Source organism: Rattus rattus, chromosome 13 (genome assembly GCF_011064425.1).
Source record: "Rattus rattus isolate New Zealand chromosome 13, Rrattus_CSIRO_v1, whole genome shotgun sequence".
NCBI classification, from domain to species: domain Eukaryota; kingdom Metazoa; phylum Chordata; class Mammalia; order Rodentia; family Muridae; genus Rattus; species Rattus rattus.
The window spans coordinates 30217287-30237275 of record NC_046166.1 but is presented as its reverse complement, the minus strand read 5'-3'; the positions used below and the strand labels follow the sequence as shown (position 1 = coordinate 30237275).

At 36.5% G+C, this 19989-nt stretch overlaps 2 protein-coding genes across 2 annotated transcripts in view; both read right to left on the bottom strand.

The window, feature by feature from the left end:
• Window positions 1-19989, bottom strand: part of Galntl6 (polypeptide N-acetylgalactosaminyltransferase like 6) — a 1121089-nt gene that overhangs the window by 884296 nt on the left and 216804 nt on the right. The window lies entirely within an intron of this gene.
• Window positions 16075-18270, bottom strand: LOC116914786 (myeloid-associated differentiation marker-like). The gene has a single exon (XM_032919233.1). It carries the CDS (start codon window positions 17869-17871, stop codon window positions 16921-16923), a length of 951 nt encoding a protein of 316 aa, XP_032775124.1. The 5' UTR covers window positions 17872-18270; the 3' UTR covers window positions 16075-16920.

Genomic DNA, 19989 nt, shown 5'->3' with positions numbered 1-19989 from the left:
TCCCTGAAATTTACTTTGTTATGTAATGGCATTGGGCCAATATTGTACACAAAATATAAGCTGAACTCTTTAAATCACAGAGAAAAACATTCTGTGTGAGATAACTTTAAGTACATTTGTTTTAAAAGCAAACTCTTCATTTAAATCTTACAATTGAAATATCCTCAAAAGCATTTTGTTCAGACCTATCATCAGTGAGCAATGCTTGCAAAAGACATATTGCTTCGTTTTCTAAATGCTGCTGTGGGGAGCAAATGATTCATTCAGAATACAGTACTAAACTTGCTTAGTCGCTATTTCATTATAATAAATTGACAACTATTTTTTGTGCTGACATTGATGAATTCAATTTCACTGTGGCCATTTTCCTCCAGGCTTAATGAAATGTGGGTGGGCTAGAATTCAATTGAATATCTGCTCATGAAAAATCTAAAACCAAGGAGCAGCATGGGAAGGACGTGTGTGACAGCAGTTTCGTGTTCACATGATGTGTCAATGCCAAGGTCCTGTTAGTGAGATTACATAGAGGAGGTGCTCTGGCTGCCACCACTCAGAGCAACAGCTCATACAAAGCAACCAACCTGCAAAGGCTGGCAGGACACTTGACTTTCACTGTCCAGTTGACTAAGTCAGCTGTGAATTAGCTCAGCAGACTCCTCAATCTTTTAATCAGGTCTGGAATCAGAGACAAAACCAGATATAATTTATTTCTAGACAGAAACCAAAATCTCTAGTCTCAATTTAAGGAAAGAATCCTATTCTGATTTTATTTTATTTTATTTTTTTTGGTATGTTTCACGTATACTGAAATTCAATTTTCCTCTTCCTATATTGTCTTATAATTCTCTGGGAAGAAGCAAAATTTACTCTAATATCAACTGTTATAAAGCAATAAAGATTGAGATAGAGATAAAGAGAGTTGGGGGAGGGAGAGGGAGAGGAAGAGTGCAATAAAGGGAGCATTAGAGCATCAGGGCAGAATTCGACTTCAGGGAAGGTTTTATTTTGGTCTCTGGCTTCTATGGGTCACAATCTATTATGACAGGGGAGGCAATTAGGAATAGCTCTGGCTAAGGAGATAGTTGGTTCACATCTTCCCAATGCGTGAGCATAGAAAGCTGGCCAGAGATGAGAGCAGGTACAAGGGGAAAAGACCTAGCCCTTATTTTTTCTTTCTGCATGGATGCTGCACATTGTACTCTCTTCTATGTTGAAAAGAGCCAAGGACTTAGTGTTCAAAATACGTAACTGTGGCAGGTATTACGCGATCCATCCGTAACATCCACTTTGCTTAGAGAAGCTTTTGTATAACTTGCTCCTTATTCTACATTGCTTGCCTACATTTGAAAGAGAATTACAACTGCAATGAGATTTGGCCATTGAGGTCTGTGACAGTGAGGACTATTTCTTTTGGCACCTAGTTGTTTTGTTTGTTTTGTCTGTTTTAGAGAGCCCTTCAGACACAGCCAATGGTCTAGCCCACAATGGAGTGACATTCTACTGCTTTTGACTTGGATACACATCAATGCACACATTACTAACAGTTTGTTCCTGTAAGATTGTCTGTAATTCTTCGGTGGAACATGGGCCTCATTTTAACGCCAAGTTGATGTAAGAGAAGGTTGTGTATCACCTTACTGCTTGTCCATGCGATTCACATTTCTCCAATAGCTGAGGTCATAAGAGCTTATTAAAGAGTCCTACTTATTTAGGTTGAAATTTCATAAGTTGATCACCATGAGTAAGTCCTGAGTAATTCCTTGACTTATTTGTTTCATTTTACCTGATTGTTTTTTGTGCCAGAGACTAAATACTAATCCTGCCAATATATGTAGAAACTTTCTCTCCAGCCATGGTTATTTTGGAGGTGGAATCGTTAGAAGACGGTCTAGAGCCAAGGAATGACATTTTCAAATTGTCCTGCTCCTATGAGAAGATAAATAGAAATCTCCCATGGATAAACTAGACCGAAAACTAAGACTGATAATGGCTTCAAAGTTAGACTTCTCAGCTTCTAGACTTTGAAAATGCTCTTCTGTACATATGTCACCCTGGCTGTCATGTGTTATTCTTACTTCCATAGAATGGGGCCATTTTAATGTTGAGTTCAATACATCAAAAAATAAAATGTTCCTCTATAAGTAACTATTTTGAGATTAAATGCTAAACATCTTGAATCAAAACACTATAACGTGTGTGATGAGAAGAGTCATAATATTAAAAAATATTGCTGTGTACCTGTAATAAACGTCAGATATGTCATGAAGAACCGCTGAGTATTTACCACACCAGAGCAAGTGTTCCATGCTCTAGAACCTTGTTTTTATTTCTCAATGAGAACAAATATGTTGATATTTTCCCATAAACATTTAACAATATTCTTAGAATAATATTCCTAGCTTGGACCTTTGCTTTATGTATATGTATATGGTTTTTAAAAACATTGTGATTATATTAGGTTTTGTTTGGATATTTTGCATTTATGTTTTATAAAGGTTTAAAAACCTTTAAAATATAAATTTTAAATGTCTTCCCTCTGTTTACTGGAGTACATATTCACCAGGGAAAATCTTACCTCAAACATACTTAGCTACATGAACATAAATATATGATTATATGTGTATTATACCCACACACATAGACACAAACATACAAACATATGTACATATGTATACATACGTTCATACAGAGAACACACTACTACATTTTGATTGATATATATGGAACATTTTGTCGGTAGCTACACAGTTTTCTCCCTTAAAACTCAAGAGAGAATTTTGATATTAATGTAACTCACTAAGTTGGCTTACAGTGGTATAAATGGTGAGTTACTATAAAGCCTTTTGTTTCTCTGCCAAGAACATGTGTTTCCTATCCTTTTCTGTATTCTCTTCAGAAAAGAATTAGTGCCAGTGATTTCCAAGCTTTTTATGCCAGTACTAGAGGCACAAAAGAAGCTGCTTTCAAGAGAAGAGGTGCCTCTCTCTCACCTTAATGAAATTTTTCCCATTAATGTCTATAAGTTTTAGATAACAGTGTGTGGATTGCAATAGCAAAACAGCATTTGCTTGATCTGAACATTAACTGAACACGTTAAAATATACTGCGTATGCCTTCACGAAGATCCTGAGGCAGCTTTTAATGTAAATTACTGTCAACAAATTTCCAAACGAAAACCACTAAAGTGTAGTATTGAGAATATCATTCTAGTCAGAAATATATTTTTTCTATGAAATGTCTATTAGACTAAGCATAATTACCTTAAATATTAGTCTTTATTTTATTTTAGTTTTGGTTTTGCCTGATTAAACCAATATGTTACAGCCTAGATAAATATTCTTTAAGATTATTTTATATACTAAAAATTTCACTTTGTGTTGTCTTTTATACTGTTCTCATTTCCTTTCTTTCCCCAGTCTTTCCCATGTACCCCCTTGCTATCTCTTAAATTGTTAGCCTCTATTTATTTTATTGTTGTAAGATGCATACATACATCATGGATACAAAAAACAATTACGCTCTATATTACCAAGTGTATAAAATATAACTTTCTCAGTTCATATAATGTTACCTATATATATTTGATTTTAGGGCTGATCAGTTGGTACTAAATAACCAATTTGGGGACTCTTAACTGATTCCCATTCCTCTCCTCTTTCTCTAACATTCACAGAATGATATTTTACCTTGATACAATGTAAGTGTGGACTATATTATTATTATTATTATTATTATTATTATTATTTATTATATGTATACCTTTATAAATTGTGAGAGGTATAAGGAAAAATTTTGTAAGAAAGACAAACTGTTTCGTAAATACTGAAAGTTTGCCTGTGATTCCCATGAGTTCTGAAGCCTTCCATGAATTCAGAGTACTTGGATCCTGAGGAGCAATTGCAGTGAAGCTAGTTTTATGTGCTCTGGGTGAAATGATTTTCAGCAATGTTGGAAAGAATGTTCTGGTGCTGCAACCCTGACTCATCACCAAGTGTCCACAGACAAGCCAGACTGTGGTTTGCACTAATGCTGCTGCTATGTACTTCACAGAGATGATCTGGTAAAACATCCACGACTGTGTTCTACAACACCGACTTCCTATATCTTTATGATCAGCACTAACTCCTCTCCTCTCTCTCTCTCTCTCTCTCTCTCTCTCTCTCTCTCTCTCTGTTCTGTTTGACTGTTTCTCTGTGTCTGTCTCTGTCTTTGTCTCTGCGTCTGTCTCTCAGCTTCTCTCTGTCTGTGTCTTTTTTTTCTGTCTGTGTTCTTCTGTGTCTCTGTCACTGTCTCTGTCTCTCTGTCTCTTCATCTGTCTTTCTGTCTCTGTCTCTGTCTCTCTCTTCCCTCTCTCTGCAGGACTTGATTCCTCTGGCTAGTCAGTGGACCTGGGTGAACAGTAAACAGGCCAGCTGGAGTCTTTCATTTCTATTAAAGGATTGTAGGACACTGCCTTGGAGCACAGCACCCTCATTTAGTCAGAGCAGGTATGACTGCTTACAGAGTCCCCTGAGACTGGAACTAATGGTGGGTTAACAACATTTGTTTTTAGAAGATTGTGATGGAGAAGATTGTTATACCTTCACCTGAGATTAGGTATGTCCCCTCTTATACCTCCTGTAAATTGTCTGTAATTCTGTCCCAGTTCCACATAGCCATGGTTTCTGAAGGTGGAAGACTGTATGTACTCTAGAAGCTTAAGTGAAAGGCCACAATGTCTATGTACATATGCACTTTATTTTGTCATTAGTGTCTTAGAAGATAAGCTATTGTTTTATGTCTTTCAAAGCATTTCCAAAATAAGTACCTTTATCTTCTATGATATGCCCAATTTCATATCCAAGGTAGCTCACATGACCTAGCGCGTTCTTCCATATGAAATATCACACATGCCTTATGTTTTCTTTCTTTTGGGACTCTCTATTTATGATAATCACTATTTGCAGATGATATGATAGTATATATAAGTGGCCCCAAAAATCCATGAGAGAACTCCTACAGCTGACAAACAACTTCAGCAAAGTGGCTGGATATAAAATTAATTCAAACAAATCAGTAGCCTTCCTCTACTCAAAGGATAAACAGGCTGAGAAAGAAATTAGGGAAACGACACCCTTCACAATAGCCAAAAATAATATGAAATATTTTGTTGTGACACTAACCAAGCAGGTGAAATATCCATATGACAAGAACTTCAGTCTTTGAAGAAAGAAATAGAAGAAGACCTCAGAAGATGGAAAGATCTCCCATGCTCATGGATCAGCAGGATTAACATAGTAAAAATGGTCATTTTACCGAAAGCAATCTACAGATTCAATGCAATCTCCATCAAAATTCCAACTCAATTCTTCAGAGTTAGAAAGAGCAATTTTCTCAAATTTTATCTTGAATAACAAAAAGCTCAGGATATCAAAAACCATTCTCAACAATAAAAGAATGTCTGGGGGATTCACCATCCCTGACCTCAAGCAGTATTACAGAGCAATTTTAATAAAGACTGCATGGTATTGGTACAGACACAGGCAGGTAGATCAATGGCATAGAATTGAAGACCAAGAAATGAACCCACACACCTATGGTCACTTGATCTTTGACAAAGGGGTCAAAAACCATCAAGTGGAAATAAGACAGCATTTTCAACAGCTAGTGCTGGTTCAACTGGTAATCTGCAGGTAGAAAAATGGAAATAAACCCATTCTTATCTCCTTGTACAAAGCTCAAATCCAAGTGGATTAAGGACCTCTACATAATTCAGATATGATGAATCTAATTGAAGAGAATGTGGTAAAGTACCTCTAAACACATTGACACGAGAAAATTTCCAGAACAGAACATCAATGGCTTATGCTCAAAGATCTAGAATTGACACGTGGGAGGGTTGGGGATTTAGCTCAGTGGTAGAGCGCTTGCCAAGCAAGCGCAAGGCCCTGGGTTCCGTCCTCAGCTCCAAAGGAAAAAAAAAGAATTGACATGTGGGACTTCATAAAATTGAAAAGCTTCTGTAAGGTGAAGGATACATCATAGGACAGCCACCCATAGAAGACTGGGAAAAGATCTTTACCAACCCTACATCCAAGAGGGCTAACATCCAAACTATAGAAAGAACTCAAGAAGTCAAACTCCAGTTTAATAACCCTATATAAAAATGATGTGCAAAGCTAATCAGAATTCTCAACTGAGGAATCTTGCATGGCTAAGAAGCACTGGGTCCCCATTGGAGGAGTAAGAGAAAGGACTGTTATCCTTATGCAACTCCATAAGGAGAACAACATCATCAACCAACCAAAACCCCCCAGAACTCCCAGGGACTAAACCACCAACCAAAGAGTACACATGGAGGGACCATGGCTCCAGCTACATATGTAACAGAGGATGACCTTGTACGTCATCGGTGGGTCGAGAGTCCCTTGGTCCTGTTAAGACTAGATGCCCAGTGTACGGGAATGCCAGGGCAGAGAGAAGGCAGTGGGCAGGTGGATGAGGAAGCACCCTCATAGAAGCAGGGGGTAAGAGGGTGGGTTGTGGGGGTTGTGGAGGGGAAACCTGGAAAGGGGATAACATTTGAAATGTAAATAAAAATATCCAATAAATGAAAAATAAATATTAAACATCCTTAGTCATCAGGGAAATGCAAATGAAAACGATCTGAGATTCCACCTCACACCAATCAGAATGAGTAAGATCAAAAATGCAGGTTTCATCAGGTGCTGGGTAGGATGTGGAGAAATAGGAACACTCCTTCATTGTTGGTGGGATTGCAAGCTGGTACAACCACTCTGGAAATCAGTCTGGTAAGCTCCTGAGAAAATTGGAAATTGTTCCACCAGAGGACCCAGCTATACCACTTGTGGGCATATACCCAAATGAGATGCTCCAATGTATAACAAGGACACATGCTCCACTATGTTCATAGCAGACTTATTTTAATATCCAGAAGTTGGAAATAGCCCAGATGTCCCTCAACAGAGGAATGGGTATAGAAAATGTGTTATATTTACACAATGGAGTACTACTCAGCCATTAAAAACAATGACTTCATGAAATTCACAGGCTATTTTATGAATGGATGGTTTCTTTTGACAAAGTATGCATTATTTTAATCACATTACTGAGAACGTCAAAAAGAGAAAAGTAGAAAATAAAACTGAAAGGATCTAATACAAATAAAGAATAAATGTAAAAAGTAAAAAATAAACTGTTTCCATGTGAACAGTATGTAATTAAGGCAAGATACGGATCTACCCTGCCTCTCCCTCAACTCTTTCCTCACTGACCTTTTTCACTGTAATCAAGTGTAGAAAGAGAGGAAAGTTAACTTAAATAATCTTTTTGTGAATATTAATTTTTTAAAAAATAGACTTGCTTTAGGAAGTCTTGGTACTTTAACATTAAATTAAAGTCCACAAAGAAATATATAATTTATGATTATATATTTATAAATGATGAAATAGTCTAAAAATATTCCAGCATATACAGAAAGGTAGAAAAGATGAGTGCTCAGAAATAATCATCGTAAAGTCTACTATTCTTTTTTTGGCCATGAGGAACACTCCCATCTCTTTAAAATACAAATTATGCTCCTGTTACAGCGGGTGCAATATCAGTGCAAACAGCTCTATCAAGCTTCCTATTATAAACTATAATTCTAGGCTTTATAGCTTGGCTCTTTCAGAGTAAAGTATGTTGGGCAGAGTCTAAGCATACAAATCGTCAGCCAAAATACATTCAATTTGGTTGAGCTGTCCTTTTTCGAAGAATGGAAATTGGAGCATTCTGCTCTGCATGCAGAGAGTGCTTGGCAGGGTCCTGTTCGAATGCCTTCTGGTATTGTGACAAACCCCAAAAAGATTTGAAGGAGACAGCTGATTTAGATGCTGTATTATTCCAAATTGAATTATGTTAAAGGTCTGTTATAGTTTATGTAAATCTTTCATTTCACATTCTGTACTAGAGTCTATATGTTACATTTAGTTCAAAATTGTTGGAATATACACACAATGGTGTAGGCAATATCTACAGTACCTGAAGGAATTACTGAGTTTATATAGCCCTTATGATCATAGCCTTCTGTAGCCACTACAACATTAATATGCAATTTAGTAAATAAGCTGTGTTTACAGATGTTGCTGAAGTACTGCAGAAATAGAAACATAATTTGAAATAAAAATCTGTAGGTTTATCTACTAGTATAATATTCTGAGATATATATATATATATATATGTGTGTGTGTGTGTGTGTGCATGTGTGCGCACATGCGTGTGTGTGTATGTGTGTGTGCATGTGTATAACTGATTCTATATATATATGCATTTATAACTGTATATATACATATATATTTCCCATACACATATTTTCTTGAAATAATTCAGAGAGGTTGATGGGCTCATCTTTGGTTTTGATACTTAGATTGTAACATCACTTTTTATGATAGAGTTATATTTGAAGTTGATATAGTGTTAAAGTGATACAGTGTTAGAGGATTATAATAATAAAATACTATTCTTGGTTCCAAATATTCTACTCGACAATGCTATGCTGGTATTTCAAACACTTATGTCCATTGAATAATCATTAAAACTTGCCTCAGTGTAAAATACTTTTTGATTTTTATAAACTCTGGCATTCTGTAACTAGAGAAAGAGGAACAAGGTCCTTATCTTAGTGAAGCTTGTTGAAGAAGTTACCAGCTCTATCAATAACACCTCATCTAGGTTATGAGGGAATGCTAGGGACCAGAAGAGTAATGCCAGAAAATATCAGTGTTATACCATGTGGAAAACATTGTTAGTCATTATTTTCTCATTCAAAGATGTATTTATAGTAACACAATCCCTATTTAAAAAACCTTTCACTCTACATTCCATATTTTAAACCTTTTATGTCTGTAGAAAATTCTTTTAATACACTGATATTCTTTTACATGTTTATTACCTGATGAATGTGTTGTTTCTTCAAATATTAAACCACATTCACGTTGTCTCCCCTTTAACATGGCACCTGGAATTTCCCAATGATTGTGTTTTTCTACTAGCTGCTAATATATTGACTACTAAAATCAATAAACAGGAAGCCTAATGACCTACATCAGTTTACTTTTGTTATGTCTTTAGGGAGCTCTGATATCTTTTATTGTTCTTCTAGTTTTATTTTACTTTTAAAAATATACTCCCATGTTTGTTTGCAGGTAGAAGAGGGAGAGGAGAGTGAAGCAAACATCAAGTAATGTATCATTTTGACACATCCGTTGTTTGGTCAGTGGTGTGCAGTCTGCTATTTCTGATATAATAAATGTTTACCCTATTTCCACCTTAATGAATGCTCTTGGCTCCAGGACTTCGTTTTGTATTTCCATGGCACACAGCTTTAGAGAGAAAGAGACAGTGTCTGTTCAAACTAATACAAAGTAAAGCTGGATAGAAAAATTAGATTCAAGAGCAGCTACCTCAGTGCACCTTTCTCAGGGAATCAATACTGAGCTACAGGGAGCATGTTGTGGTAAGACTGACAGCTGCTGGGTCAATTAAAGAAAGGGAAGTGAGCTGAAGGCCTTGTAGGGAGGCAGGCTTTTGTGTGCTGTGATTAGGGTCATTGCTTCAGTAGTCAAAAAATCTCTTTACTTTATAAGAATTAAATAAAAGCTCTCTTTAAAAAATCTTAGAGTATGAGGCCTGATCTATTTGAATATTGGCAAGATTACCATAGTCATATTTGGTAGAGTAAATAAACCTCAAGCAGCAATTATAACCTCTCATTAAAAGACTTAAAATTGCTATAAATTTCTTGGAAATGTTTGAATCCATGCAGAAATGTTCCAGTCTCATAAATAATTTTAAGTAATTTTGCCTGACTCACTTTCTTCAAGTTCAGTAAACTTTGTGGGAGGTTGTTTTCTTACCTCATCCTGTGTTCTATAGAATATTCCTCTTTTAAACATCTTAAAAGTATCAGTCACTGTGGAGAAGATTTTATCTTTTTGATTAGTTGTTTATATGTGGAGTGATGGGTAGTTTTCATTTGATTTCAATGTCCAAGTCAACCAGAAGGATTCACTGGGGATGGAGTTCCTAGCAGTTCATCAGCCTAGTGAGTCCTGTGATTCCAGTCCACTGAAAAAGAGCTGTAGTTTTTTAGCTACTGAACCACCACTGCAACCCCGTAAGCACTTCTCTCGATGAGATTTCTGCTGTGACAATGTAGGTACGTGTGCAAATGAAGTCCACACACAGATCTCTAACAATTTAAAGGAATCAGGGTTTTGAACACATTTCTTAACACTGACCTGGGTAAATGCTGGCCGAGCTAGAAGGGAGTTTCTATCTCAGATTCTTATTCTTGATAAGAAATCCATCCATTCTTCCTTCCTTCCTTCCTTCCTTCCTTCCTTCCTTCCTTCCTTCCCTTCTTCAGCCCACCTATTACCCCCCTCTCCTCGCCCCCCTCTCCTCCCTCCCTCCCTTTCTCTTTCTTTCTCCCTTGTTTGTGTTGGTTGAGAAATTGAACATAGGACACAAAATACTTAATAATTAGTTTCTCTTAGCTATAAGAACAACCATATAATACCTTTTTAAGATGTATACAGCTGTATAGCAAGACTCTTAATTGAGCTTGAAAGTATGAGCTAAATTAACTAAATTTTAAGAAATAAAATTAATAATACTCTTTATACATAACTTTCCCATTTATAGTATATTCTTAAGGGAAATTTTTTTTGTGAAATTTAAATATTTCCTATTTGATTGAAACCTTTTTCTTCTCAGGATTCCTATCAGCTGACCATAGAAATTCCTACTGCATTTTCTAAGAATAGTTATTTTTGCTGTTCTTGCTATTATTTCTCCTTTAAGATATTATCATGAGCTTCCTTCTCTTCTCTCTATATATGTCTATACATTTTACAAAACCTTGAATGTTTAAGTTCCTGCAAAAGGGATCAGTTCACTGGTGGGTAAGGGTGGTACATCCCTTTAATTCTAGCACACTGGAGACGGTGAGTTCGTGGCCGTCCTGGTCTAGGTGAGTTCTAGAATAGCCAGGGCTACACAGAGAAACCCTGTCTCAAACAAACAGAATCAACAAAAAATATTATTCTGCTTTATTTATATCTTACCAATAATCACTCAGTCTTTTTATGAAACAAGTACTCCAAACTTATCTGTAACTTTCAAAGATGGGAATGTGTCATTCTTATCTTTAAACCACGTCTTGAATATTTGTAAGGTAAGTCTGCAAATAAATGAGACTGCATACAAGCCAAAAAGCTTAATGTGATTATACAAACAGCATACTTAACTTAAAGGAAATGTGGTATATTTGAAATAAAATTGGTGTCCTAGTTAGGGTTCTATTCTGTGAAGAGGTATTTTCACCATGGTAGCTTTTATGAAAGAAAACATTGAACTTGGGGCTGACTTACAGTTTCGGAGGTTTGGTTGTATGAACATCGTGAAGGGAAACATCATAACATAGAGGCAGACATGGTGATGGCTGACACTTCTACATCTTGATCCTCAGGCCACTGAACGAGAATGTGACTAGGCATGACTTTATCATGCATGAGACCTCAAACCTACTTCCACAGTGATTCCCTTCCTCCAACAAGGTCACACCTACTCCAACAAGGCCACACCTACTAATAGTGCCACTCACTCCCTTTGGGCCAAGCATTCACACACATGAATCTATGAGGGCCATTCTTAAACCACCACAATAGGCAAATAAAAACTTAGTATCAATAATCATTTTGATATTAAGCACTGGTTGGATGATATTGACAGTGTATAATATAATCAGACATAAGTATACAAAAATTTAGTAATTAGTATTTTGATAAAGGAATAAGAAATGTTAATTTTAAACTTTATATTAAATCTATTGAGTTTTCTTAGAACAAGTTTAAGCTTATTCTTCAGTATAAAGTATGTAAATACAAGTAGATGAATATAAGAACAACATAATATACATGAAAAATTGTTATTTTAAGTAGCCATATTTTTTCTTAGAATATTTTAATAGGCATTTATGCATTATGAGAAATTTAAAATATTTTCCTTCAGCAAATATTAATATTCACTTACTGGCTACATTATATTGAACAAATAATTTTAAAAGATAGTTTTACAGATCATTTAATTTTATATAAATATGAATAACATCCAGTTTTATAGCTCGAGTAGATTTTTTCAGTCATTCAAATAAAGTTTGGGATATTCATTACTATTTTGTTATGATTTCAAAGACAAATATGAGTTTAAGTTTGCTTAAAATCTGTGCCATAATCCTCAATGAGCCTTACATATCGTTTAGCATACAAATGTAAAATTAAACACATCAATTGCCCACCACTTTATTTACTTACAATAGAAGTTTTGAACGTTTAAATAAATGTTCCAACATTGCATATTAAGATAGGGGAAGAGTTTGTAAGTTTTATAGTATCCTTTAGCTTTTTGGTACAAAAAAATTATCCAAATGTGCCCGTATGCGCGCGCACGCACATACACAGGCACACGCGCGCGCACACACACACACACACACACACACACACACACACACACAAATCCTATTTATGTATTTAGATGCTTTAAGTAAAATGAGTATGACATTTAATTATGTTGATAACAAGAAATTGAGAAGCAAGCATTCAAAAATGATGTATTCTTGGCTGAAATTTCCAGATTATCACACTAGGACCTGAAAGGTTGAGGAGGGAGCTGCTAGGACTTGGCTCATTCCTAGTTGGTATCTCCATAGTCTTTCTAATCCATCTAGGAGATCAGTCCTGGCTTCACTGCAGAAGAGTCACTTCCTAAAGTTGAACTTCTTATTTGAATATCAATGTTTCAAAAGAAAGAGACCAACAGGGGCAAGTTCTCTTCAAACAAGACTAAGGCTGTCATAATACTATTCTACCACATTCTACTGATCAAAGCAACTGGATGTAGTTTAAGGGAGGTTACTTTCTTCTCAGTTGAAATGCTAATGTATATGTTGCTGTCTCTAATACACTATGCCTATCATATCTTCTTAATTTTTGTCAATATCTGTAAAAATGCAACTGTTTCAAAGTACGAGATATAGAGTAGGTGGTTAGGAAATGTTTGCTCAATGAAGTAATTTTAATTAAGCATGTGTGGTCATACCAGTCATGAAAATGGGGCTATGGAGATTGTATCTTGCATGAGCAGTTAGGTACATTTGTTCTTCTGAGGGACCTGGTTTTGGTTCCTGCTATACTCCCTGTAATCTGTAATTACAATTTCAGGAGATCTGATACTCTCTTCTGAGCTCCACAAGCATCACACATGTAAGTGGTACACATATATAAGTGTTTGTTTGTGTAAATCAATCATATACATATTAATATGTATTATGTAGTATTTAATATAATCATATTTATATCATATATTATAAATGCAATAATTACAATATATATTGAAATGTGTTTAAATATTTTTAGTTGTCCTGTCAGTTTGCATAAAGGAACTATAAAATTTGGATTATCACCTGCAGATTTATCCAGCTGTGACTTGCAAATGTTCAAATTATTCAAAACAGGTTTATAAGCAAAGATCTTTCAGATTGTGCTCAAAGACTTCACTGTTTTGTGTTATTTTGAAAATGAAATTATTATATAAAACTAGTGTGAATAATTTTTCCTTTATGAAATATAAAGCTGACCTTGCACTGAATTTTAAGACATTCAATAGAGAAGAGATTTCCAACAAAAGGTCAAATGTTGCCTTTGCAGAGTAAACGTCATAGAAAAATCAAAACCATACCAATCTCATCTCCATTCTTTTGTTCAATAGTGTGGTCTGACTCTTAAGAATCATTAAGCTAATTAACCAAATAAATAAAGTTTCCAAAATAATACAGTAATCCCAATTCTGCAAGAGGAGTAAATAGAGATGACTAACAAATCCAAATGTCAAATATTGGGTAATATTTTCCTTGAATTCCTATGAACTATTAAATGTGCTATACTATATATGTACATTTATTATATATTATTTTGTAAAGAATGTAATTGGAGGGGAATGGGGGCTATACCACGCAATATTATCTGGCTAATTAAGCCATATGATGGTGTCACATGACAACCAATTTTTAGAATAATGACACTAGTGCTTCAATACGAAGACTCGTTGACAATTTGCTTATCCCAATGATCCTTTGAAGCAGAGAGTGCATCGTGAAAGGATCATCCCTGCTGTCATGGCAAATGTAGTGGCTCCTCTCAGATCACCATAGACCTCTCAGCCTCAGTGTCTCTGCTCTGCTTTCTCACATGTAAAGTGCAAGTGCTAACCTCATGTTGGGGAGTCAGGATAAACAGATGAATCTACGTGACAACATCCTTTCAAGAGAAATAACTTTGAAATAATTTTTCAAGCTATATTTCTGGGAAGAATTTCACTGTGGAAATTATGACGAAATGTGGGTCCTAGATTCAGTGAATGAATTCAGTGCTTCCCATTTAATCCTCAACTTCATAATTCCACTACACTAAAAACCAAACAAGCAAAGTGACAAAACCAAAACCAAAACCAAAACCAAAAAACCCGTGAATCTCAGCAATCATGAGGGGAGGTCTGCATGCATCTTCCTGGAATGTTACTCATTATGATTCACTAAATTAATTTTCACAAAGAAATTTTATCTAAATAATGATGCATTGTTGATTCACTTTTTATTAGATATATTTCCTTACTTACTTTTAAATGTTATTCTCTTTCCTGGTTTCCTGTCCATAATCCCCCATCCTCTCCCCTCCCCCACATGGGTATTCCCCCCCCCATTTAATCAAATTCATGTCCTATGAGAATACTTTTTAACATTTAAAATCCAAAGCAAGATGTAAATTTTTAGCTCTGATAATGACTCTCTTGCAGCAACTATACACATATAAATTAACATCTCTGTGAAATTGCTGTGGAATAAAACCTGTTAAAAACCTTAACAACTGAGTGTTTTAGCCAGTGATGTTTATCTTCTGTATTTTTCTCTGTGAGTCTTGTGGGATCTTTTTACCCTTCCCACTTCTCACAGTCTTTCCTTGAAGTATTTTCTCAGATGCTCTGTGCAGTACTCTCCTTGGAAGGCTCCTATTTCCCAGGATCCCCTCCTAAATGACCCTGCTTGAGAAGTTTCTTGGGGGTAGGTATTATCCTGCTGTGATAATTGTTAATGTGCTCATTAATGTACTAAGAAAATGGACAAATTTGCAACCTAGTTTTAATGCATTTTTGCCTTCTAAAGAGCAATAAATATAATTTCTGAACGTTTCTTAGCATTTTTCCTGGCACGCTCAGTAACATTCTTTCTCTTCCTTGGAATGGAAACTGAGTCTCAAAATATAAATTAAATAACGTTCTGTCCCCTTCAAACAGTTTTGAGTTACTTACAAATCTCTTTCCATTTTGTTTGGAGACAGATCTGTGGTAGCTTTATCAGATAGTTCACAGTGAGGCACAGGTAACTTTAAATCTTCCCTAGAGTTGCTATAAAGTTTTGTGGTATACAAAGTGTCCAAGCTAGGGTTGTATTTGCTCTCTTTAATTAAGATTAACCATTAAGTGCTATGAGTTTTTCTCCTCATCTTGAAAGTTGAGAAGAGATACCTAAGTTTGAAGTAAATTGTTATAAGTGCTATCTTTGGAAAGAGCATCAATTAGAGGTTAAAATCAATATTTCTAGGTGAAAGTTATGGCAAACATGATTTCTATGTTTAAGAAAGTGGTTCTCATGTCTGCTAATGTAACTGTGTTGCAAAGTACACTATAAGAATCACCTTAACATTTTATTTTCTAAGATGTCTGAGGAAAAATTAGGTCTGAAGAACCTAATTTTACATAAATAGTACATAAAATCTTATTATTATAATTATGCATTATAACTGTGGTTTCATTAGTTGTGGGAAAAAAGTTCAGTAATCAGTGGAAATATGAATATAGGTATAAAACCATACCATGAAACCCCTATCACAGTGATGTCCTATATGTAGGGATGTACTTTGCTCATGCATTCAAATTGCGCATAACCGCACAACAAAGCATTCAGTTTCTTAATGTAGGTCAAAAGTTTATAGGATTTTTAATAGAAGCTCTTATCAGCTTTGTGCTTACATAAATGAGATGGTTGATATATGTTGGATTTCTATAATAACCAATTTGATATATATTTATTAGGTAGTTTCTGTGTAGTAGACATAGATAACACTGGTCAGTTAAGCACATGAAGTAAAATATACTTTAGTATTGCATATGTGGAATCAGTAAGACTTGGACTATTAGATCTAGCATCAAGCCCATTCAGTGGTAATTAGTCAAGCAAAAACGGATTTCAGATAGAAACTGACATGCGATAATGTTTTGGCTTAGAAATAAAAGTTAAGGAGTAACTTGGGAAACGTGGCACATATGTGGTAAAAATAACAGTGTTGAAAGAAGAAACTCAAGACATTTAAAACAACATTTCATCATGGACTGGCAAGAGCTCCTTCTCAGGTCATGGCACAAAGAGCAGCAGAGGAGCCTGAGATGTGAGCAGTCAGCACATTTAAGGGTGGAAATTGTGAATAAATGAGCAAGAAGTCTGAGTGACATCTTCCAGGAAAGAAAAGAAAGTGACCAAGAAATTTATTTTTTAAATGAGAAAACTAATAGAAAAATATAGATTGGACAAACAAAAATGTTAAAGACAAGGGCTATGAAGACACAGCTCAGGGGCAAATCAGGAAATGGTGAAAAGGAAAATAAGCTAGAACAAGGGAAAGGGAAGGAAAGTAAGCAGGAAAGAGAACAATGAACCAGGTCTAAGGAAAACGGGAGAGGAAAAGACAGCGAGAAAAATGAAAGTGTGGCCGTAGGGACATGGCAAGGGATTCCTTATGTGAATCTTAGAATTTCAGTGTACACCAGCTAGCTAGTGTACATAAAGTCAGCTGCATATGCTACGAGGTTGACTCCAGTCAAGAACGCCACTGCCACTTGGCGGTCCCAGACACACACTGAGTGGGCATGTTTATAATTGCAGCTCGAATCCATTTCTCGATTGGGTACACCATGAAACCCTTCACTGAACTTGTAGAGAGGCCAGAGGACAATGGCGGTGGTGTACAGGAGGACACACAAGAAAGTCATGCCTGTCAAGAAGGTGGTGAGCGGGATGAGCAGGATTTTGGTGCATTTCCCAAGGTAGAGTAGGATAACCACCATGGTTAGGATGAAGCAAATGATATACACGGACAGACACCACTGCAGGACAGGTTCCTGCGTGTACAGGTGTGGGCTGTTGAGGAAAAGAAAAATGATACAAGCTACGAAGGACTCAAAAACCTTGAGCATCCCAGTCTTAGAGGCCATGTAGCCAGTGATATCTCCAGGCCTTGAATGAGTCCAGGTCACCTCTGTCGCATAAGCCACACAGGAGATGCACGAGAATATAATGGCGCAGACAGCACATTTTCTGATGTATCCATAAGACATGAACCGCACATAGGTGATAGGATAGATGATGGAAGATGACAAACAGAAGAGTACAGCATAGCAGGCACACGTGATGGGGAACTCCCGCCATGACAGTGGTAAGCTTCTCTGGAGTCCAGCCATCTCCACGGCCAGGACGATCAGTGTCATGGCGAAGCTGAAGCACCAGGAGAACAGGCACCAGCTTCCCATGGGGCCCATCCAGGCACCCACATAAATCACTAGCGAGAAAGCTGCGCATGTAGATGCCAACTGCAGCAGCCGGAGAAGGCCCAGAGGCCGGATCAGTGCCCGCGGGGATGCCACGATAATCAAAGAGTCCAGGCCTGGGATTATGGACTTCGTGAAGGTGGTGTTAGTCACCGTTGCTGGTATGGATGTCATCTAATCTGAAGAACTGACAAAGTTCCGGATTGTGAAGAGAGATTGAATCTCAGTCATGAAAAAGCCTGGTTAGAATACGTTCCCAAACTGTGGCTTCTGAAGTTGTTCATGCTGTTAGCTTTTTAAAGTGCTTCAATGTCAAAGTATACCTGTTCTCTCTTGTGTCTGTGACTTCGGCAGTTATGTGTGTTTTAAAGGTGGTCGGTGTTGCGGGTAGGCAGTACGTATTATACTTCCCCTTTAATTAAAAAAAAAAAAAACTCTGGCAGTCAATAATCTATAGCTTCAGTTCTGGTCTTTAAGTACAGAGTTCCTAGGCCCCTGCCAGGCTTGGAAACGGCTCAAGAATTTTTATCGACTTACTAAAAATCTCATTATTTAGAGTCCATCCTAAAGGAAGTAAGAGATGGATGGATGTCCTTCCTCCCTACTTCCTTCTGTGAATCAAACCACAATACACACACACACACACACACACACACACACACACACACACACACAGACACACACACAAAACCCACGAAACTAGGTGAAGAATCCAGCAAGGTCTTAGAAAGCTCTCATACTGAAGAACAGCTATGACGTCTCTCTTATCTCAGTGTTAAAAAATAGACCCTGCTTCCTTTAAGCTTCCTTTAGCTTTAAGGGCTTCCTTGACTTTGAAATTTACTGCCTCTTTTTTTCCTCAGTTATAAAAGAAGATGACTAAGTAGGCCTATTATTATTTTAATTTTTTCAAAATGGATTTTCATTTAGCTCAGATTAGCTTGGAACCTAGTGTGCATCTAAGGCTGGCCTTAAACTCTTGATTCCCCTGTCTCAATGTCACAAGTGGTGGGAATACAAGTTTTCCTATGTGGTATATTTTAGTCCTGTTCTTTAATAAAGAAGTTTGATAATGGTCACTCATTTCTCTCTTTGCTATATGGTGAGAGAGGGATTGAGGTCTTAATAGATATGGGATATCATCAGAATGTACTGTACATGTATACAAACCTGTTCCTTAGTCTCTCCTGGTTTTCTTCGTTTCTTGGATAGGCCTGACATGCCTCAAATTACAGATATGTATAATTATTGTTTTTTGTTGACTCTTTGAGCTTTGGGTTCCTATGGTTTCTCTGATAAGTCATAGAAATCTTGTCACATCCTCCTATACCTGGATGAATCTCCTTTTTAAACATCTTCATGTAAACATAACAGTAAAATATTCAATGACAACAAAGCAAACTCAGTATGGCCACAGTAGCCACGTCAAGTCAGTGTTTCATGTCCCAGAGTAAGTCTTAAAGCAAATGAGAGAGTGAGTAGTTATCCCCACGACATTCATGCCACTAGCACGTGGTAGGCATTTCCTGTCACGCCTGGTATTACTGCGACTCACTGTGCTCACGGATGATTAAACTTAGGGATTGCGTTTCTTCTCTAGCATTAAGCATAGCACTTTGTAGCACTAGGAATGTTAACCAGGATGAATGAAGTTTCCATGTCAGTTCCGCCTTAATGTCTCCTCTCCCTATGACTCAAGTTTGAAGGGTCTTGAGCAGTAAGATCTCACTGTCAAGGTCTTGAGGGTAATCCAGAATAGGAGCTATTAATAGCAAATAATGTTTACAGGGTTTTGTGAGTCAATGGCCACCATCTATACAAAAAGAGAAACCATTCTTCGCACCATGCTTTTCCAATAGTCAACCAATTAAAGTTAACTTCATTTAAATTATATATGTATATATATATATATGAAAGCTTCTACAATAATAGGTTTCCATATGACATTTTCAAAATTTCATTATAGTTCATCATCTTTCCTATGTATACTTGCTTTATCTCTAATTTGCTTTATCCTTGAGTTCTCTTAAATTTTATTATTTTTTTATTTGAAAACTCATATGTACAACTCTTTGGTCTTTGTGGGAGAGGGGCATTCAGATGGTAAAACCTGATGTCAGGAGATACAGAAAAAGAAACAGTCTGTTCAGAACATGATGAATAGTTTTGCAGATAAACTCACAGACATTTTAAGAGCATGTGCAAGCCTCATTGTTTGTGGTTATGAAGCTGCCCCCATAGGTGAGTGTTTATTGGTATGTCAATAACCATCTAGTGGTTGGACATATAACC

Excerpts from the sequence above, each read along its gene's own strand:
- LOC116914786 (XM_032919233.1), bottom strand. The coding sequence starts at position 17,871 with ATGACATCCATACCAGCAACGGTGACTAACACCACCTTCACGAAGTCC.